Below are 23,372 nucleotides of genomic sequence, written 5' to 3' on the forward strand. Positions count from 1 at the left end.
CGGAGATCTCGGCCGGCGAGCGGCGGATGAGGGGAGAGGCGGCGGGCGCCCTCCTCCCCTGCTCCCCGCCGGGCTGGGGGGGGGCGCTGGGAGCTCCCTTCCGCTCCCCCTCGGCCGGCGGCGGGGCTTCCCCGGCGGAGCCGGCCCCCGGCGCGGCGGGCCGGCAGCCGCGGGGCCGCGGTGGGGCCGCGCAGGCCTCGGCGGGGAGGTGGGGAGGGGGCCGGCGCTGCCGGCGGGGCCGTCTGACAGACGGACAGACAAAGGGCCGGGGGAGCTGCGGACGGACGGACGGACCGGCGGACAGGCAGCCTGTACCCCCCCTCCTCGGCCCCGTCCTGCCGGGCGGCCGTATCCTGCCGCTGCCCGCCTTTCCATTGTTCGTGGTGTAAGAGAGGTGAAGTGTGCCGGCTTGTGAACGTTTGCTTCATTTAATTTTATTTTTTTTTGAATCGCCTTTGCCGGGTCTCCTCTCAGCTGCTCGGAGGAAGCTTTTGCAAGGGACCTCTCTCCAGCTGCTAACAAGTGCCAGGCTGGAGGTGGCTGGGAGGGCAGGGGGGACCAGTAGGAGTTGAGGAGAAATGAGTTGGGCTTTAAACACTTTCACTCTTCGTCGTCTTTCCTCCCCTAGTCCCTGCCAGACCTCTGCTGGGATGAGTGCAGCAATGTCTGTGTTAAGCTGGCTCATAAAAAGGGAAGACGTTTATGTTGCAAACGTAAATCATTCCTCTGATCACTTTGTTTTTGTAAATTGTTCAGAGCAGCTGTGAGGGCTTTTGCACAATGGTAAAACAAGTAGCGATGTAGAATCCAGTGATCACGGCTTTAGTCTTGCTTTGCAAGTCTGCCTGGAGCGTGACCTGTCTCTTTCTGCATACATGTGACGGTCTGGTCCAAGAAGTTGTAGATGGGAGAGGAGATGTCTTATTTCTGATGAGCAGCATCTTTGCTGTTGGTACAAGACATAGGACGGAGGGCTGTGACTTCTCTTGAATAGGATCTCAGCTGCTTTGTTTATTTGCTCTACTTATTCACAGATTTCAGTAGTACTTTACAAGCTTGCTAAGAATATGTACCTGGGCCTGTCAAGCTTAAACATTTTGGAGTCTCCATATCAGATTTCGTCCTTGTAAGTGATAGAACTTTTGCAGTCATTCTTCATGAGTTTGGTGATGCATGCCTCGTGAAGGAAAGGTGTAAAAATAGTGCTAATCCCTGGCAATTTTTGAAGGTGTTCTTATGGTGTACTGAAAACCAGACTAGATTAACCAATGATCCGATCTAGACGTAAAATCTATCCCGCCATGTAAAAAGTTTGCATACCTTTGGTCAGTGTTAGTTTTTCAAGTGTTCCATTTCCAGTGTTTGGATTCCTGTATGTGTCCAGTGACAGCTGTCATCTGCAGAAGCTTTGGCTGTGCTGGGAAGCTTCAGAGCTCAGGAGGGCTCCTTTCCTGTGGGTCTCATGGGATCTGCAGGCTCTTGGTACAGGGCACAGTCAGATTTCGTAGCAGATGCAGGAACACCCCTCTCTGGTTGCGGTGATTAAGGAAACCTCTACAAAATTAATTTTTTAATTGCATGATTTCCTGAAAACAGTTGTTATGGCCTTTCTTGATGAATACTCAGCTGAATGTACACATGTATTCAGTTTCCAAAAGTATTTTCTTCGGAGTTGTTTCTGTATGCCTCCATGCCCCTCTTCCCCAAATATCCATGTAGTTAGTCAGTGAGCTCATATAGCTGAATAAAGCTAAAAGACATGAGGCTGACCTCTCGTATTTAGCTGCCACGTGCACATGTACTTTTTCTGTCTTCGCTCCTCAGGCTAAGGCCTGAGAGGACATATGTATATGTAATCTATGTTTCCGTTACTGTCCTTCTTGTCCATATGTGTTTAATTTCTACTGTATTGCAAACATATTCTGTTTATGGAAACCCCCTAATATGATGGATTATGAAATCAAATCATAAGTAGGTAAGTAGCTACTTGAAGAACCACAATGGTTAAAAAAAATCAGAAGAAAAATTACTCAGAACGTGAAAAGATATATTGCAGGCTGAATTCTTCACCTGAAGGAGCACGTGCTTCTGTAATATTACTATGGAGCTTCTCAAAATATGATTTTCCCTCTCAGTTTAGTGTATACGAGTTTATTGGTATTAGGATTTAAAGCCCTGTGGAGCATGCATATATTCGAGAGAGAGTTGGTGGTGTAAAACCGCTGAGATTGGAAGTTCTTACTTCCAGCTGAGAAATTCCGAGTACCGGTCATGTTAGGGTTGAACTACAAGAACACTAAGAATATATTACTCCAGTGAAATATGGTGACAGTACATCTAAAAGAATTTAGCTCACTTCTAGGTGGGTTCTTTGCACCACAGGTTTGATAATGTGAATTTGCAAATAGTGAAGTTCAGGGCATCCGTTGTTAGTGTATGGATTTAGGTAAAACACTTTAAAATTTACTAATGGGGAGGAAGGGTTTGTTCTATTCTAGTATTTTGGAGGAATGAAGAGTGGGATTGTCTTCTATATCTGTTGCTAGAAACTTGTGAAGTTTTTTGTGACTTGGATCTTTGTAGAGTCTTCCTCTGGTGTGGACCACTGTGTGGGCTCTTGTCCCATTGTAAATATTACAAATGGAGAGCTGTCTGTATGGAGCAGTTTGGAGTGGGTGTTCATCTATGAAAACCACTTTAATTATTGAGCGTAGTTTGGGATTAAGTTTGGGTCTAATATAAAATACATTTTTCCACGTGAAGTAACAAAAGTTAAATGAGAAGTAGTAATGTTGGTATTACATCTTTGATAAATAAACATACTGCTATTGTTCTGGAGACCCTAAACACAAAACCGAGGGCCAACTTTCTTGCCCAAACTTAACAATGTTTTTTATATTAAATGAATGGGAGAAGAAGTGTAAAGTGAATGCCATTGGAAATATTTTTACTTTGAAGACTCTTAAGTGGATCTAACAGAAAAATAGATAGATTTTATTTAAAATAGGTACTTTTTATGCCTTTGCCTGGCATTTTAATGATAGCTGCCTTTCAAACCAGCATCGTTTGTGATGAAATAGATTCAAGCCTTCAGCTTGCAGTCTGATCTGCATAACTGAACGTTTAAAACAAATCAAGTCCCACAAAGTCTCCATGGATGTAAGTAGACCTGCGTGTCTGCTTCTATTGGTTTGCAGGGCTTATGTGAAGAATCAGTACTGTAATTAACTTGCATTTTAATTTGTTTGGGTTTTTTGACAGAAATACATTTGGGAAAGTAGTATTTCCTGGAGTACTGAGATTTGTGAAGTTTTTTTTTTCTTTTCACTCTGTGTGTTGAACTCTGTGCAGAAACTCTTGAACTAGTACTGGGTTTATACATATAACTTACTGTTTTTTAAGAGCGGAGACATAGCTATTGACAGGACACGTCATCAAAACACAGTCTTTGGCTATAATATATAGCTATATGCCAAGCACAAACTTCTGTGTAACGAAAGAAAATCCATTCAGATTTTCATGAGATTTATTTTCATTTACACAAATGCTGTTAGTTACTTTATTTCAGTACTTCCCAGTGAACTTAAAAACACCACTCCATCTGTTTAGCTCATTAGTACTCTATATACATTTTAAATATGCAATTTTGTTCATCATCTACATAGAATATTTTATACGTCAGCAATAATGCCGTAAACTACGCAAGTGACATAGCTTTAACCTATTTAAATTACAAATTATCATACAAATTAAAATACAATAACATATGTGAGTATTTCAGTATTATAAGTGATTAAATCATCTTCCCTTGACCGCATATAGAGATATTTTTCATATATCGTTCAGCTATTCAGCACGTTGGATAAAATATCTGGAAAAATCCATAACAGGTTCTTAAAGAAGTTGATTATAAGCGTGTCCTAAGGGGAAATTCAGTGTCTTTTTAGAAAGACTGTGGAAAGCGCAACAAGCAGAAGATTTAGAATCTCCTGATAATTTCTTTCATACTGTCAGAATTTTATTTTGGGAGATAAAGTAGACACTGATACTGCTTTTCCTCTGAAATAATTTTTAGTGTGCTCTTACGATATTATCAGTGTGTTAAATGTAGTCAAGGCTATGATATCAAGAGGGAACAGTGTGAATACTGTAATATAGTTAATGTATTACTAATTTATATTACTTCATGATTTCATTTCACTTTCGAAAACAGCAAGACGTAGCTCTTTAACAGGTGGTGTATGTATATATATTGGCCTGATCCTGCCACTGGTATACTCTTTTGGCATATTAGTATTACAGTACCTGCATCTTGTCACACTTAGTGCAGAAAACTTTAAGACAGTATGGTCTAATTCTTCCCTTATGACTAGGATAACATTTTTATAAGCACAGAATTAAACAGTCTGATGATAAAATGAAATCTGTGTGGGATGAAGTTCCAACCTGCAAACAGCAGTAGGGTATAGTTTATGAACAGCCTATCAAATGTAAACTTCTAGATCTCTTGTACTGGGGAAAAAAAAAAACGCACACAAAAAAAATCACCAAAAATCAAGGTGCCTGTAAAATGTCTGTAAAACAAAATAATTTCTTGATATAACAAGTGGTATTACTAATGCGTAAAGCTGTTGTGATACCTGTAGAAGTGAACTCAGGCATGAGGCTGCTAAGTCTTCTGCTCTAAAATTGTTTCAAATGGCGGCTACATTCATAAAGTTAAAAAATGTCCATTCATAAAATTTTCAACAAGTATCTTAATGTTTTTGTAATAATTTCCCATAAAGTCTGTATTAACTTTTACTACTTACACACCCGAAAATGGATATAGAAGACATCATTAAAAGGGTTTACAATGCCAGTAACATCATGACCAGGTCATGTCACCTTAGTGCAAGAGGTGAAGTGAGAAATATTGATGCTTGGCAGATTTGACATAGTCCTATGTTCTCTAGCAGTGTTTAAGAAAGGGGAAACAAACGTCTTTTTACACTCTCTGAATTTTAACTTCCACATGATTACCCTGAAAATTTGTCAGAATTCTTTTTTTCTTTTGTTGGGATTAGATTTGAAACAAGAAAATGGTGGTATGCTCCTAAAAAGTATGCGTGTGTATGTATGTGTAAAACACTTGTAGCAGGGATTTGTGGTAATGTCTGGCCTAAAGCTCTAGTCATCGAGTATGGGAAATGTGAAGTTTGTGAAGTATGAGAAATGTGAAGTTTGCATAAAGTGAAGTTTGTTTTGCCAAACAGTGATCAGCATGTTATGTGAGTTAGCTGCCTGGGATGTAGCTGCGTTTTGTAGTTCACTGGGAAGGGGCAAAACAAGTTAGGAGCTTCTAAATTCACCGGCTTTCTGCAGGCTTCCTTTGGTAGCCAATGCTATTTAGTTTTGCTTTCCACAAGTGAATCCGTAACATTGCGTTGCAAACATTCTTCAGTTTTGTAGAAGGAGGGGAGAGCAAGCAAAATGAACATTAAAGCCAAGAAATGGGTACGTTTCACGGGATCCATGGGTGATTATTTTAGTCTGTAAGCATTGTAACAGTATTTCCAGACACAGTGCATGATTTCAGAGTTTTTCAAGTAAGAGTACTCTAAAGTGAATTATCATCTCTGTTGCTAACCTCCTGAAGAATGATTCTCACGTTTTTGACCACGTATACAGTGATTCCTAACCTAGGTCACTGTTAAATGTGAGTCTCTGTCACACAAAGTCCACGTGAGATGGGTGACAATTGTCAGGCCTTTAAGTTGGGTCATTTATAGCGCTGAGCATTTCTAGGTACAACAGTAACTGTATAAATAAAACTAAGAAATCTGGTCAGTTTGTGCCCTTAAAGTTCCTTTTAACAAAGGGGTTCCTCATGAAAGATTAGTAAACTCAACCAACTCCCTTTTTACTAAAGTAATCTTACGCTTCTTACCTTGAAGAAAACTTTTATAATGACCATGGTAAGTCAAGTGTGGAGGGAGGTGGTCAGTCCTCAGGGTACCAAGATGCGATATGATTACTTTAGACCACAGTCACTTGCAGGTTTCCTAGAAGTGTCCATGGAATATTGGTTTTCAACTTATGTTTTGACTTTATAACCATTTTTTGGGGGGGTAAAATCTAGCGTGAAGGTGCCCTGTGTGAATATTTCTTTAACAGTATCAAGAAAAATGAATCATTCATATGGGAGAAAGACTGCCGTCATCCCTCAAGGAGGAAAGCTTTACTAGGCTGCTGTTCTCAGGAGCTTCCTCTGTCACTGGTGAACCTGGCAGTTATACTCTGTGATGAATTTTCGTCAGAGTCAGCAACAAGATGTGAAAGTTTTCTGATTGTCCTCTGGGGATTGGGAAAGCTTGTACTGTTACGAGATGTAAGGAAGTAAGGGAAAGCTACTGGCTTTTATGTTGTTTTTTCCTTGTAGAAATCACGAAGTTTTCTTTTTCTTTGCAGGGAAAAATATTTAGGTATTTAAAATGTATTTTTTATCATCACAAATTATTTATACCCAAGATGAAATTAAGGGATTGGGAGGGGGAATAAAAGAGAGTTGGTAGGAAAGGAGCATGCAGAGGATGATCATCCAGTTGTCATGGTATATTGCTGGAATATGTAGAATAGGTGGCAATTTGTCGAAAAAAACAGTGGGCTTGTTGTCTTAATCTGACAGTTAAAAGTAGATCATACAAACCAGGCGTGTTCGGGCTTTTCTGGTGCCATGTTATATACGCTGTCTTGGATCAAATATAAGGCAGTTTTAAGTGTGAGTTTACTGTCACTTTTCAAGGAACAGCAATGTAAAAGGACAAACCAACAGAAAACCTAATCTCTCCATTTTTTGCATGACCTTGCTGCAGTTTACTGTCTAGTGAGCCTTTGTGTCATCCCCGGCTTATGTTCATATAGGTAGGTCACAGGACAGGCGTGGGGCTTTCCATAGCTGTGGTCGTGATGGCTGCATATCCCGAAAGCATGACATCTGTTGTAATTATGTGTTACGTGCCTAAAATTTCCTGTAACACTGGGCAACGCTTCATTTCCCGTCTTTGGCGGAGCACAAGTTCAAGCAAAGCGGTCTCGGCTCAGGTGCTTGCATCTTGGGTGCCCAAAATTGTTGCCCTGTTACCTATAGATGGGACATATCTGTGCATTGAGGGAACCTGGGTGAGTGCAGCTGCGTCAGCGCGTTGAAGGCTTGAGGAGATGAGACTCTTCACGTGGTTGGATGAGAAAATAGTATCTGGAAAGCAGTCCATAAACACAGGACATGCTGGGTTTTTCTTTTAGCAAAATCCTGTAAGAATATTTTCTTACTTTATAAATTGGTTTCCTGCTTGCTTAGTAGTATGGATTGTATTGAGCATATATCACTAAGACTTGGCTTCAACATGAAGTTACTTGGCTGTGGGTTCTCAGAAATTTCAGACCTGTTTGGGATGGTAGCTCTTAATTGTTGGCCTGTGAGTTAATGGCATTGAGAACCTTCAAGATTTTTTGTTCCTAATAATTATAGGAGTTGTTATAAACATGAATCATATCTTTTGATCAATCTGAATTTCTGTTTTAGTGTATTCTAGCACTTAATTAGCGAGAATTGGCTCCAGGGTATCAAAGTCATTGAGGTAGAATCCAATTTCCACAATCTTTTTATTCAAGAGGGCACAGTCCTGAGAAGTCTTGAGTTTTATTTTTTGGATTATTTTCAATGTTAGTTAATGGGCCAGGATATCTATGTTATTATTCTCTTATAAAATGGCTTCTAGACATCTCATGTTTCGGCTTGCCTTGATCTGAAAATGGGCTTAAGTGCTTTAAAATTGTTTGAGAAACATAAAACTGTAATGAGGAGTAATCACCTTGGGGTATGAGATAGAAGTCAGCGGGATTCCTTGTTCATACCGTTCTCAGAGTATCAAGGTGAAGAGTTACCTGGAAGTTCTTGTGGGGTTTGTGGATAGTCTTTTGAAGAGGAAACACTGCAGAAGCACACTGGATGTAGTAGTTACTTAGTTTGACCTTGTTTTTTTTTTTTTTTCCTCCTTTGGGGTGAGGCTCAGCTAGATTAAAAGAGGTTGATTTACAATTGTGGAATTTTATGTAAGTGGGATAGGAATAGTTCTTAATTGATTTAATCTGACCACAAATGTTGGTTATCAGTAGGGAGGTGGTGGATTTGTTGCAACAATGTGGAAAAACAAAATAATCCTAACTGTACAGAAGTGTACTCTTAAAATAAAACTTCTTTGTTGTCTTGGCAAGTTCACATGTTCTGTAACATGCGTTTGTTCCAAGAGGGGGTTTTGAGAAAGTGACCTAGTTGCTCACTTCCATGAATTTAGAGTTTATTTCTACTCCTTCACTCTGGCTGATTTCATACTGTCTTTAAATACTAACATGTGTCCATTTATGTGCTGACTCTTCTGCTTATTTGTGATGAAGATGCTTGATACTGTTCTGATGCTGTTGTAACAGAGTGCTGGTTAGGCCACAATAATCCCCGATTCCACTGATGAAAATTGCTCCTTGGTGCCCAGTGCATAACTGGTTGAATACTTGGAAGAACAGTTATAGATTTTTTTTTTTATTATTATTTTTTTTTTCACTGTTGGTCACTGGTCTCCGTAATGGAGCATTGCAAGATCCTCTGCTCCTTGTTTTTCATAGAATCATAGAATGGTTTGGGTCAGAAGGGACCTTAAAGATCATCCAGTTCCAACCCCCCTGCCCTGGGCAGGGACACCTCCCACTAGACCAGGCTGCTCAATGCCCCATCCAGCCTGGCCTTGAACACCTCCAGGGATGGGGCAGCCACAGCTTCTCTGGGCAGCCTCATGCATTAAAGGGAAGAAAGGGCTACCACCAGAACACACCGTCCAACATGGTGCTTCTAATGATACCTAAATCCTTGTCACTTCACTGTTTTTATGTTCTTATGCAGCTGCCATCTCTGAAGGGTCCAAGCACCTTATGGAAATGTCTTGTGCATTATGATTGGTAACTGTCACCTGTGATTCTTTTTCTTTCCTCAGGGGAATATTATATAGGCTTATTTTTTCCATCGACTGTTATGTGTATGTGTGATCTTGTGTTTATGTTAGCAAGGTGAAGTAGATATTTATGTGCTTGAAGTAGTTTATTTTCTATGTTTCATGTTTAGTTTCCTAATTTTTAGTTGCAATGTGTATTAGTCTTGTGGAATAGGTTCCTGAAAGGCCTTTATTTTTATTGTAGGTAGGGTAGAGCTATGGCGTTTGAGGAGTGGAGTGAAGCAGTCAACAGAGCTCTATGTCTTTGAGCTTTAGGAAGGGCCCTTTCAGATCTTCTGGATCAGTGGTGGCTTTGAAAGATGGCCACTGAAGGTAACACTGTGGTGGTTGAAAAACAACTTAGAAAGCATAGGATTTGCTTGGTCTGCCTGCAGTGAATCTTTTACTAAAGAGGTATTCAATCATGTTTCAGACTAATTGGATTTTTTGAGATTAGTGTTCCATGTGTAGGTGAAGGGTATGTTTAAAACACAGCTGACATGCAATAAATATACATTAAAAATAAAGTTACGCTGGGATATGCCACTGCCTCCTCAGCAGGTTTAAATGTGCTAGTACTACCATGTGAAAACTTAGTCTACAGAGAGCCAAGGATATTTCTCAGAACTTGTTTCTAGATGTTACACAGAATGTAATCTTACCCTGAATACGTTTACCGTAATGAAATTAGGGAAAAAAATGCGTACCTAGTTCATGCTGATGTCCTAAAATTGAAATTGCAATTTAGGAGAATGGTTCCTGTATTCTAAAATGCTTGCATTGCCCTCACAGCCTGAGAGTCTGTGTTGAAATATGCTTTCAAATACTGAAGTGAGATCTAGAAATATTGCCTGTGCTCTGTAAGATCTGTTTTGTATCCGTTATCCATGTCCGTCTCACCTATGGTTTAGATTACTGTTGGTATTTTCCTGAAAGTTTTCCTTATGCTGTCATTTGTGTAAATGAGGGATGTGTTCCAGAATCTCTGAGACCGGTTTTGCTGCTCATTTCAAATCTTTTGGAATGAAACCTTCTTGATTATACTTCCGTTAGCTTATTGTACAATGTTATTTAGTCTACGTGGACATATTAAGTAATTGTCTTCAATTTTTTTGTAATTACTATTTTTCTTTAATGCATGTACACGATGTTTTAGAAAACAATGAAGCTGAAGTAAAGACATTACAGGCAAGAAAAGCATGTTGTAAAAAGAACAGTTTTAGGTATAAGTCAAGCACGCAATCGTTAAAATTGCTGTATTGAGCTTTACCTGTGCCACCTTAATTTTGCCATCCTGAGTGTGTACATCACTATATTACTAATATATTGTACCTTAATATTATATTGTAGTCTTCTGTGATACATGAACACAATATTCTCCCCACCACCACTTTTTTTGAACGTACAGGATACATGCTGCTCATTGAGTAAGCAGCTGCTCTGTAACTTGCTTTCTTCTCGTTGCATAACATGTTCTCTTACTGTGCTCTGCTTAATCCTCCTCTGAAGGCGGAATGGATGTATTTCTTTGTGAAATTTCTGTACCAGTTATGAGTAGGTTTGTGAGGCCCTCATAGATAGTTCTTACTGCTCTCTTCACACCTAGGTGGGTCATTGCCGCTGTTTTGGAGACAGGGAAGTGGAAATACGGGGTGGGGAAGGATTTGCCAAGATAACAATGTGCCCAGCAGCAGTGGCAGAGCTGAGAAAAGAAGCCAAATCTCTTACAGTCCTGTTACAACATCATGGTGGTAACCAGTGGTTCTCTCTTCAGTCTTACCATTGTGCTTACCTTTTCTTGATGACAGTCGTCCATCTGTGTGCCCCCATTCCTCTAACGATTATCCACCAAAGTGGCTACTCTGTGTTAGTTGGAAACGTAGTGGTTGTGCTTTCCAATCAGTGATTACATCCCAGAAGAGACCAGACCCTTCTCACTCACCTTCTCCAACTAGTTACCCAAGTTATCTATTGTGGGCTTACCTTTCCATCTTCTGCGTGCCACCTCCTGCCCTCAGGAGCTGTGCTGGCCGCAGGAACAAGAGTGCTGTAAACTGATGAGGTTACCCTTGTGGCCTGTATAGAATGTTGCTTATTCTTACAACTATTTCACTATGCCTCAGGGAAGGGCAATGGACGCTTCTTATTTTATGGTTGGAGAATTGACGCCTGGGGAGTAAGATGAAAATTTGTGTTCCCTGTGGATGTCCATTGAACTCTTTAAGAGTTTGTGTTGGTTTTTGGGTTTTGTTTTTTTAAAAAGAATATATAGCATTGCATCCATCTTTGTATTTTCAAAGTATTGCTGTCACTGATTTAATTCAGCCTTGAATACTCAACATTTAGGGTAAATCTGACCCAAATGTATCAGGGTAAGCACCCAGAAAATGAGGAAAGTGTAATTATTGATCTCCTATTCTTTAAAAAAAAAAAGTTTGGTAGAAATGGCTTGTTTAGACTTGTGTAAGATCTCTCGCAGGACCAAGGATAGGATCCTGGTTTGCAAGATAGCATTCAGTTGCCCAAATGGTCATGACTTTCTTTTCGTGCTGTCTGTGTCTCGTTTACACACGTTTCAGCCCTTGCGACAAATGAAGCAAGGATATTATAAATTATCTCACTAGTTTCACCTATTTCTATGGAGCAGTTCCACCCAGTGTGCTGAAGGAAATGATACTTTGTATAAAAAGATATGTATACACACACATATATAGATATGATCTTATAATTAAAAAAATAATAAATAGTGGCAATAGGCCAGAGAGGTGAATTGCGATGAACCAAGGTACCTTAGTCGTGATAGTCCCTGAAACTTCTGTATGTTTGCTTGCAGCTTCTTGTATTCTCCCAGGGCTTTTAGTGTATAATGTTTCAAGGACTTTTAAAAAGCAGTCTGGAAAGAAACACCAGAAATTCTGTTATACATACATATGTACAGACCTTTGCCATTTGGGCCAGCAGGGTAACTGATAGCAACAGCAGGCTATCATCTTCTGTAAGACAACGCTAACATAGTGCTAGTGATGAGAAGAGATGCTTCACAGATCCTTACAGATAGTTGAGGAGTGTCGAGACCCAGGAATTTCTCCAAGAAATTTACGGGCCTGTCAAAAAAACCCAACTCACGGTTTTTAAAAAGCAACATATTTTTCTTTTCTGTTTATTTTCAAGGTGAAATTATCTGACGTGAGCTGAGACAGTTAGGCTGTGAATGTTGAACAGGGAAGAGCCCGCTCCTGCATCCTGTTTTGAGATGCTTCTGAGATGCGTTCTTTTTGGTGAATTGAGTCAGTGAGTTAACCTAGCAGAAAATTAATAACTGAAAAAATTTCCTTTTTTTTTTTTTGACAGGCTGGTGTACTCCATAAACCACTATGTCTTTATGTGAGTAGGCACAAAAGATAGGATGGACTCACAGTTAGAAGGAGGGAGCAGGATTGCGCCTTTCAATGACAGTTCACTGTTAATTGGTTCAGCTATGTCATGTAACTGCCCTCTTATCAAAATGAAATGAAAAAAACATTTGATACATGATCTGAAATATTTTTACAACGATTCAGCTTGAGGCATGCATGTGATACATGAAATGTCACAAAATTTTAAGTAGTTGGACTGAAGTTATAAACTACTCAAAGTACTTAGAAGATGCTGGCTAGCCTTACTTATGTGTAGTGCTTCCTTTCCTGCATATAAATTTCATCCGAAGTCTCCAGAGTGAGCACTTTTGAGTGCCTGAGTTGCATAGTTTAAGGCCAGAAATTCTGCATTGTTCTTTTAGGGATAACAGTACAGTGGTGGAAATTCCTATGCAAAATTCTCAAAATTAACTGTTTTCTAGTAGTTTATAATTTAGTGCCACAAAATCAGTGGGCTTTTTTTCCACATAAAAAGTAACATTGCCTGTGATTTTTGGAATATTTAAAGTATGTTTGCTATGCTGGTGACACCCCTGTGGATTTTGACATGTAACTGTGGCTTGGTTAGTGTAGTATCGAAAGCTTTGCGATGCGCACGTTTGGTATTAGGTTATGGTTATGCTGGTGATGATCTAGTACTGATTTTAGGATAAGCAGAGTAGCAAAGATTTTCACGCATGGATAATTTTATGCACGATAAGTAGATTTTCTGTGAGTAATCCTGTTGATTGTAATAGGACTATTCACAGCTCAGTATGAGTGTAAATCTTTGTGGGATCAGGCCCTGTTACTGGCATGTGTTCAGCAACATGGAGCATTTAGAAATAACTGTGCAACAAGTCTTAAGAGTGTTTGTAACGTATGTTACATTTTAGAATGTGTTAATTTTATGATCTGTGAACCTTTTCACAATGATTTATGTTTGATTACTTTCTTTTTGCAAGTCAACACATTTCAATTAATTCCTACAATCATTAGTGTGTTAATTTGAAAATCATTCTTTTAGCTGTGAGTTATGACTTATTTTTTGAGCAGGGAGAAGAGATGATTTTATTTAATGTTCTTTATCTAGAACCATTAAGTAGGGTATTATTTTTTACTTTCCAGGCTGCTGCAGTATGTTAAAAATTGAACTTTTGGTATTGTGAAAGCTAGCTGTGTTTCCTTTTATTTTGGACTATATCCATATTTTAATAGTGCAAATAAATATATTTTCTGATGTTAAAAAACTCAACATGTTTCATGGTCTGATAGGGTTTTTAAGTGGACATTATGAACCTGTCAAGTTCCAATTTTTTCTTTCTTTTGGAGAAGATTGCATTGACAGTTTTATGCATGGCAATGCTTAAACATAAGCAGTTTTAAATATGCTGTTAGGCCTATTGCTATCTCTTTCTTCATTAGGGTTAGGAATTGCAGAATTATCTGTGACCGTTATACTTCCATTTAGGAAGAAAGCTTTGAGAATGTAGATATACGTTTTTCCTCTGGTCTAAATTTGGCGTCGCTGTTAGGTGTGTCTGCGTGGCAGCTGTGACTTGTTCATTCATGTGTGTACATTGCATTTGTGAAGAAGTTTCACAATACGCTTTAATCTAATCTAACCACTGACGGCTGCTGAAGGAAGCGGTCCTTTTCCCTCCTCCCGGCTTCTTCCCTTTGTCCATCTGCTCTGCACCCTACCTGCACCGTCCCACTGATCCTAAGAAAAGCTAAAGGCTTTTTTGGGGGTTACGTTTTTGTCCAATGCTGTGCTCAACCCAGTGAGGGCAACAAGGTGGTCCAGCTGGGGCAGAGATGCAGGGCAGTACCCCTGTGGGCAGGTAGCCCATCTGTCAGATTGTTTCCTGCAGCTGTATCATTGGGAGTTGGGTTGACTTTTTCTAAATAAGAAAGTCCACCAACTGTTTCACTGAAATAATTTTTTGGTTGTTTGTTTCCCCGCTCTGAATTTCATAATGGATTTATTTTAATCTTCACTTTCTGATAGAAGAATGTGAACCTCTCTTGGCACGGTAGCAATCTAGCGAGGTCTCAGTTGTAGTTGCTTTTTATTGAAGTTTGTCTACTTAGAAAATATTTATCAGCAGCGCCAGTAAAACTGCTCTGATTACATAATGGTGGGCGTTTTTTATTTAGCTTAAACCTTTCCAAAGTGAATTACGCTAAATAGGGAAGGAAAAATCCCAATCAATTCTGTACTAGAATAAGAATGTTCACTTAGAGAGTTTTGTATATTTATATACGTTCTATTCATTGAAGTTTACAGTTTAGCAAAAATCATTGTGTGACTGTAGAAAGAGATGAGCCCTAAGAAGCAAAATATGCTAAGGGGTTTCTATAGATTGCCATTTTTAAAATTTATTGTATGTGGATTTTGCACTAGTAGGCTTTATATAGTTTGTTGTTTGGGCCCAGCATGCGCTTGTTCTTCCAAAGGCTGTTGTGGAAGAATGGCCGTGGTAGGAAAGTGCTCAGATACATACGCTGTAGCTTCAGCTATTTCTTCCTTAGGAAGTTTGCCTTGTCTTACCTTAAACGAAAACACACTTCCAAAAATGTGGAACTAAAATAATGTCATCGGGCTGCCTCCAGTGGTAGGTTACCTTGAATTGAGCTCAGTCTCAGCTTTTGTGAGGGGAATCTCGGAGGTAGATATTTTTATCAGAATGGTATTGAGTTGCTAAAGATGTGTTAAAATTGCTGTTGTGCATCCTGGCTGTTGTGTTTGGGTTGTTGAATCTTAAAAGATATGGTCAAAGGGAGTTTATGGCTATATATGGAAGTAATATTTCTATCTCAAGTCTTTGTTAGAATCCTTTAGAAAGACCTGAGGTTTAACCCAGACAAAGAATTAAATTTTAACAAACTTTATTTTCCTGTCTCCCTCAACCTTCCTTTATTCTATTTTGCCTTGGAAAAACAGGGAGAAGTTAATATGGGAAAGAAGTGGAGTGGGATATGGATATAGAAGTAGCAAATCCTGCTTTTAAATGCTTAAAAAAAAAAAAAAGTAGAAGCCTTAAACCGACAAATGCTTTTGCAGGAAATTGTTTACAAATAGAAAAAGTCCATCTTTAAAAAACAGAGCAAAGGCATTAATTAGTTCTTTTCTACAAATAGATATTTTGTCTGTTATTAATCCTTAAGCATATTTTATTGTTCATCTCTTGTAAATAATCTTTTAAACCCTAACTACAGAAACTCAACTCAGTGCTGTACGTATGAGTTTTATTTTTAAAGTGAAGCCAATTAGTATCTCTGCGTACTTGCTCTTTAAATTAAATAATGCTTTACTACTTGCTTAAGAAAAGAAAGGAGAAGACAGAAAAACCCTTACCCACCATCAGTCGAAGTGGAGAAGAGCTGGCCCGTGTGTTGTACTCTGGTTGCTAACAAGTTTTGCCACTTTCCTTCAGGCTCGCTGTTCAGCTTTACTTCATAGCAGTGACCATCCCAGCAGACTTTTAAAAATCCATTAATGTTTTCTTTTGATTGTATTTTAATTTTTGATTCTGAATTGGAAAGGTCATCACAGTTTTCCTTTAGTGTGTTTTTGTTCAAACGGCTGTTTCTTTAATTAGGAATACTGTCTTTACCGCTTAGCTCTCCAACTTACTGCAGCAGTAATCTTTGGAAAAACTGATGTCAGGGTGACTGAAATGAATAGTTCTGAAGCACTGCCCCAGGGTTTGGCGGAGCAGCAGTTTTTGAAATGAAGCAATGCGGTTCGGTGGCTGTGGATGTTCTGCAAGCGGCTGCGGAGCACTGTGTGACCAGAGAAGGTGCTGGGATGATCCGGGAGACCTTTCCTGTGCGGTCCCTCCTCTTCCTCTTTCTCCTCCCCCAAAATGTGTGCACATCCAGGAAGCTTCACAAGATGTTTCTTGTGAAACTTTGCCTAAAGGTTTGCCTAGAGTAAAGGTTTGGAGAACTTCTACCACCTGATACTTTAAAGATTTTGTGGACAGTTTTCTTCCCCTCTCAGTATATATAGAAGCTATATATTCAAAGAAAAATCACGTGGTTATTTGGTGAAGCTTAACAAAAGTTCTGAAATTCCATGGAAAACATCTCTACAATGAGGATAACAACGTTCTATGCCAAGAAATGTGCTTGTGTGTGTTAGTACGTGGTTTGTATTATTGTAGCTTCCCTCAGGATAATCTCAAAGCAAGTTGATCTTTATTTCACAGATGCATCTTGCACTTAAATATTTATTTAATCTTTGCAGGCTTGATAAAGTGAGCTTGTTTGAATGCTTTTACCTTACGTTTTCTTTATCACACTGTCATTCTTCCATGAACGCTTTTCCTCATCTTCAGTTTAAATGATAGGATTCCTTTTATGTGAGTCAAAAGGTGTAAGTTGACAAATCACTCGTGTTTTGATTGCAATTGGGATACTTGTTGTTTGGATTAATAGCTTTTTTTTTTTTGTGGTTCTTCATTTTAAAACAGTACCTGCGTGTCATATAACTTATGTTGCATTTCATCACTTAGAATATGCAGCCTAACACTATGAATTCTCTATTTTTCTATGAAAAAACAGATGTTTGGAAGCCTGGTTTAATAAGCAGTACACTCACTGTACCAGCTTCTGATATGACTCAAGATGATGACTGGAAAACAACTTGAGCGCTTTCGGTTGCATGACTCTACTAAGCCTACTAGTCAGGGTGAGAAAGAAAAAGTTTCCATATCCTTGACAATTGAGAGAACTAACAAGGCCATTAAGCATCAGTACACTGACAGCTTCTCTTCTGGGCAGCTGTTGTATCTTGCCAGCTGTCCTAGGATTCTGCATGTCACGAGTCTTCCTGCCTCTGCTGGTGAGAGGAGCAGGCTCTTCTGCACTCTTAAACACTCAGTCTCTCTGTTTGCATTTGCTTGCCTACCTTCCTGACAGGAAATAGCTTTAAATCCAGGATTTCCGCAATTCCTACCTAATTTCAGAGTGATATGACAGTATCCTCCATGTGGAACAACCTTCTGTGCAGTTTTTGTCAGTGGCTTGAGCCGACAGATCAGGGCCACCGTGTTCTCACCCTTGATGCTTTTTGTTCTCCCTTGAAGGTATTTCAGCATCTTGAGTTCTTGCATTCTGGTACCTGTCCATGTCATTCCTCTAAGGAATCTGCAGTGAGCTTATGCTGTCACATTTCTTAGTGTGGAACAAAAGCATAGTGAATGACGGTCTGTGTAAGATCTACCCTGAGTATGGATTAACATGGGATAAAGGCTGAAATGAATAAATCTATCTGTTTTTCTTGGAGCCTGTCTTTCGTGCTACATATTTAAAATGCCCTACCTAAGAAACCAGTCTCAAACTTAGATCTTTTGCACCATCTCTTATCAAGTCATGGCTCCATGGGAGACAGATTCTGAAGAACTTCAGTTCCCTCTCACATTTCTGACTTGGCACAGGATAATCCACGCTGATAAGATGATGGAAGAAAATGAGGATGAATTTTCTAGGAGCACTAAGGTCTGTTGTTGCGAGATCTCTCTGGGAGATCTGCGCTGCTGGAAAAAATACAGCCTTAGTGCTGTGCCAGGCTTGCTTTTTGTTTGTTTGTTTTTGTTATTGTTATCAGTATGGTTTCCCAGGTACCTCCAAAAAATACTTCATGGATTATATAAAGCCTGCAGGTGGCTGTGTCGGAAACCGGATGGGCATTTTCCCTTGGAGACATGTGAAATCTCATTCCCTTACTATAAAGTGGATTAACTTGGGAGTAAACTTGTCACCTAACACTACCTGAGCTCACTTAAGGCATTAAGGAATTGTTGTCTGTATTTGAAGACAGATGCTGTGAAAATCCAGAGTAAGATTTCAGACTTCTTTATGTTAGAATTGCAGAACAAAAAAGGACAAATTGCAAGCGTAAATGTTCTGAATAGAAATTTTCCCTGTGTGCTCCTCCTGTCAAAGGCTTTTTTGGTCCCTGGAACGTGCTTTTTACGTAGGAAGGAAGAACATTAAAAATTTTGATGACATTGTCATATATAAACAGATTTAGCTTGGTGACTGTGTCCTTCTGACTTCCAGCAGGGGAAGGCTTACTAAAAAAAAATCTAATTGACTGAAAAGCTTCTTTCTTTGGCGTGTCTCTTAAGTGTTTGAAACTCAGGGAAGTCAGACCCGTCCTGTCTGTCGGCCTTTCTGTGATATATTCAGAAGCTTAGAACCTCTCACAGTAGAGATTAGGGACAAATGTTCTTTCGCTTTCAAGTTACAAGATGTGAGTTGCTACCAGGAGGTGTTAACGGGCTTTTTTTTTTAATTTGTTGGGGTGGGTGGTGGGTTGGTTTGTTTCTTTGGGGTTTTTTTTGAGAAATTAACTGAATTTTACTTTCAGAAGGTTAAGAACTAATAGTAGTATTTGAAACAAAGTATAATGTAGCAGAACAGTGAGATCTTTTCAGTTGTTTCTGCTTTGGCTTGCATTCCTACCGAGTACTTTAGGATCTCAACTGAAGAAAGACCACTGTTTGTTTATAAACTCAGTGGTGTTTGGTATAAACTAACTTTCACAAATGTTTAAGATACATTGAAAATTTTCAAAAGATCGTCCGAGTAAAGAAAATGATTTGGAAAGTGATCAAATAGATCAAACTGAAAATTGGAATTTAAACATTTCATGCGCATTTGTTTGATCCAGTCTTTTTGCATGTTGGCAGGCTGTTAAACTGCCCTGGGAGTTATACTGGTGCCCGTCTGCAGGGTGATGCCCTGACAATTCGAGGCATGGAGATGTGATTTCTTTGGTTATGAGCTGTCGTCAAGAGCTGCAGGGAAAGAAGCGTAGCTTCCGACTTAAAACCTGAATGGAGATGGAGCCTTTCACCATGCTGCGCTCTTAGGGGGGGCAGAATTTGAAGCTGATGACTAGCAATATACCAACATCACGTTTATATCATAATTCTGAATGCATCAAAATCAAAGGTGCTGATGCCATTGTAATAGTCCCCAAGGTACCTGTCTTGTGCTTTGGCTGGGCCTGCTGTGTGTTGTACAAATCCACTGTCCCTCTGCGCCCGTCCCTGTGTCTGCTGTGGCCTTTGTATAGCCTTTGCCCTCCAGCTGTGGGAAGAGGGAGGGATGGAGGAAGGATCTCTGTCTGTCTGTCTGTCTGAAGGAGCAGACCAGAGCACTGTGGAACGGGTAGGAGTTATGGGCTTGGGGAATAGGGTGAAGGAGGCTGCTGCTGGGACTGGACATCCAGTGCGCCAAGGAGAAGAAGAGGCTTAGGACTGTCTTGAATATGTAATAATAAGTACTATATGAAGATGTTGCTACTTCCAGCTTCACAAAAGCCTGCTGTCCTATGTTAAAAAACAACTGATAATGTCATGACACTTGTTGGAATATTATGATTTTATATCTATCTGTGTACCATAAGTCAATGTAATGATATTGCTATTCATGACTGGATTTAATATTTCCTGACTAATGCTCCTGCTGGTGTGAAAGTGAATGCCTTTTTTATAAACAGGTTTGACCTCTATATAGTCTTTATTTGACTTGTACCTTTAGCCAGAAAGTTGTGTTTTCATAGAATCATAGAATAGTTTGGGTTGGAAGGGACCTTTAAAGGTCATTTAGTCCAACCCCCCTGCAATGAGGAGGGACATCTTCAACGAGATCAGGTTTCTCAGAGCCCGGTCCAACCTGACCTTCAGTGTTTCCAGGGATGGGGCATCTACCACCCCTCTGGGCAACCTGTGCCAGTGTTTCACCACCCTCATTGTAAAAAATTTCTTCCTTCTATCTAGTATGAATCGTCTCTATTTTTGTTTAAAGCCATTACCCCTTATTCTATTGCAACAGGCTCGGCTAAAATGTTTGTTCCCCTCTTTCCTGTAGGCCCCCTTTAAGTATTGAAAGGTCGCAATAAGGTCTCCCTGGAGCCTTCTGTTCTCCAGGCTGAACAACCCCAACTCTCTCAGCCTGTCCGCATAGGAGAGGTGCTCCAGCCCTCTGATCGTTTTTGTGTCCCTCCTCTGGACGCCCTCCAACAGCTCCATGTCTTTCCTGTGCCGAGGCCTTCAGAGTTGGAGGCAGTACCCCAGGTGGGGTCTCACCAGAGCAGAGTAGAGGGGGAGAATCGCCTCGACCTGCTGGCCACGCTTCTTTTGATGCAGCCCAGTTGTCTCTCACTTGTGGATATTATGATGTTCCAGCAGCTACAGAATGCCCTGGGGTAGCAGCAGTGAATGGGCACTTAAAGGACAAGGAATTAGGGAGAACAGGACCAATATGAAAGAGGCATTTGTAAAAGACAGTCAAAACAGAAAAGGAAACAGAATAAAAAGGGCACACGAAAAACCCCCCAGTATTCTAAGGAACGAGCAGGAAGAATTAGCTGTCATTTAACTACCAGGATTTTGCCAGTAATCAGAAGGCACTTCGATTTGAAACTTTTTGTTTGAAAGTGTTCAATTGTATGCACGTGCACGTGTGTGAAAGGAGTATGTTGAACCAAGATATCCAAGTTTTTGTTTTTATTCGGATATCAGCTTTAGGAGTGAGTGCGTGTTGAGTACTGACTGAGTTCTTATAAAATGTTTATAAGTAAAGAATTTTAAGCAAGAGATTGGAGATAATTGTAGATGTTTACTATTAAAACTTTCTTTGTAGGTTATTGCACTTAAGAATGAACATTGAAGACAAGCTGGGAGGATTATTTCTTAAATGTGGTGGCATAGACCAAATGCAGTCATCCAGGGCTATGGTAGGGATGGGTGCAGTATCTGACCAGTCTGGAGTATCGGGAGAACGGCAAGAGGCAGTGCTTCAAGATCGGACTATGGCGCACCAAGAAATTCTCGCAACAGACGAAGTGTTACAGGAAAGTGAACTTCGACAGCAAGAGATGATTTCACATGATGAACTCATGGTCCATGAGGAGACGGTAAAAAATGATGATGACATGGATACGCAAGATAGACTTCCTCAAGGGCTGCAGTACGCTGTTAATGTCCCTGTAAGCAATTTCTTTGTGAAATATTGGAGAAATTACTAGGAAGCTTGATCTGGTAGTCTAATCCTACTCTGGCAAGAATCAATTAATTGCTTGTTTGGATTTTGATTATCAAAATATTTATGAATGGATGCTATTTATGAAAATGTCATTTGCCTCTGGCTGTGGATAAATTTTGCCAATTAAGTATAATCTTTAAGTATCTGTTTTATAAGTATCTTATAAGCAGGCTGTTACCATAGAATTAATGCCTTAAACTGTGCTCTTTTAAATATATTTAATGTTCAAGAGTAACTGCAAACCAGAATAAATAGCGTTATTAAAAGGTGCATACTGTTTATGCTGTTCATAGTGCTATTTAGTTTCTTTTGCTATAGGAAGCATCTTGTATGTTTTCAAAGTATGTGGACGCTTAGCAATTGCATTCACACTGCAGGTTGGACTGTGACACTTCATACATGACCATAAATATGCCCCTCCTCAATATCTCATAGAAGGTGTACCTCAGCTTTCCCAGAGAGAATATAGATGACTTCCTTTTTGCAAACAGAGCATCTATCTGTAACGCAGCACATCATCACTGTTACCCTTCAAACATAAAGGATAATTACCAGGACTTTAAAAGGAGGTAGCCTTACATACAAAGAATAATCTTTAGAAAGGTAGCATTGTTAAAACACTACTCTGCTAGCTGTAGATCAGGTGTTTCAGGCGTTAGAAAGATGTGAGAGTATCATGCTCTTTATTACATTAGATGATTTTTTGGAAAAGCTTCATTAGCACTATTTTTGTTTTCTTAAAAAAATACTTCTGTCTTAAATATATGATAAACTATTCCGTTTAAATCTTGCATTGACAACACATGGACTAAAGTAAAATAGGTATGAAAAACTGAATGGTTTTACAGATGGAAGTGATTTTAATATACGAACTGATCTCAAAATCACCACAGGTCAGAAGGAAAAAAGACTTTGGGAGATGAATGAAAGGATACATCAAAATGTCACTGTAGAAATTAACTATGCCCTTTTTATTTAAGAGACTTATTATTCCTTTCACTTAAATTTCTGAAAGAATGAAGCCACAAGATAATTCCCTTAGAAAAAGGTTTTCTGTTTCAGCAGTTTGTCATCTTCTAAAATTGAAAAATTGCTTTTCTGTAGTGAGAACCTTACCTGAAACTGGCACTTGGTATCTTAACAGATCAGTGTAAAGCAAGAAATTACCTTTACTGATGCATCTGAACAACAGAAACGAGACAAAAAACAAATACGAGAGCCAGTAGATTTGCAGAAAAAGAAGAAAAGAAAACAGCGTTCACCAGCAAAAGTAAGACATTGATTTGGCAAAACCAAGATTAAAAGAACCTGAAGATTTGGTTGACTATGACTAATTTCATTAGCACTTGAAGTAGTTAGGCTGGAAATTGTTTGTTTGCTCAGTAAAGATGGAGTTCTGAAGTTCACCAGAGACCCAAAACAAAACCTGATATAACAGTGTTTTTCTTTGAACTCTTTTTAGCAACATGAACCCTTGACATATTTTAACATCTGTCTCTCCAGGCAGTTCTTTCTCCAAATATTTTTTTTTTTTAAAATTATGAGTCAGTAGCTTTGTAGACAATTTATAAATCATTACTCTGTATCTATCTAATAATAGTTGTGCTTTTCTGTGAGCCTGATAATTTTATATGCTTCATGCATAGTAGTGAAAAGTTTTTTAAAAAGAAATCTAAAATGGTAGTTTTGACAATTCTAAAAAGTTTACTAATATATAGAAAATAATTTACCGGTAGGGAATATTCCTGTGGTCATAATCATCTTCATATATGTATTTATTTATATCAAAAGATTCTTACCATAGCTGCTGGTTTGTTACTTCAAAATTTGTTTTGTAGATCCATTCATGAAGAGTATGTATCCCTGTATGTCTGAAAACAATTTTCTT

The 23,372-nt window shown here is 39.2% G+C and overlaps 1 protein-coding gene across 10 annotated transcripts in view; it reads left to right on the forward strand.

The window, feature by feature from the left end:
- Positions 1 to 23,372, forward strand: part of ZNF148 (zinc finger protein 148) — a 36,090-nt gene that overhangs the window by 408 nt on the left and 12,310 nt on the right. For 7 of the 10 annotated variants that reach the window (XR_008467677.1, XM_054208639.1, XM_054208640.1 and 4 more), the window contains exons 2-3: positions 21,083 to 21,428; positions 22,629 to 22,754. Coding sequence is in view for 9 of the 10 variants with exons in the window: in XM_054208639.1 (XP_054064614.1) it covers positions 21,099 to 21,428; positions 22,629 to 22,754 (456 nt within the window). In the remaining variant the exon portion in view is untranslated. Of the gene's footprint in view, positions 1 to 251; positions 395 to 21,082; positions 21,429 to 22,628; positions 22,755 to 23,372 lie in introns of those variants that run through there. The other 3 variants (XM_054208634.1, XM_054208637.1, XM_054208633.1) reach the window with 2 other exon arrangements.

This window comes from Rissa tridactyla, chromosome 7, assembly GCF_028500815.1.
Source record: "Rissa tridactyla isolate bRisTri1 chromosome 7, bRisTri1.patW.cur.20221130, whole genome shotgun sequence".
NCBI lineage: Eukaryota > Metazoa > Chordata > Aves > Charadriiformes > Laridae > Rissa > Rissa tridactyla.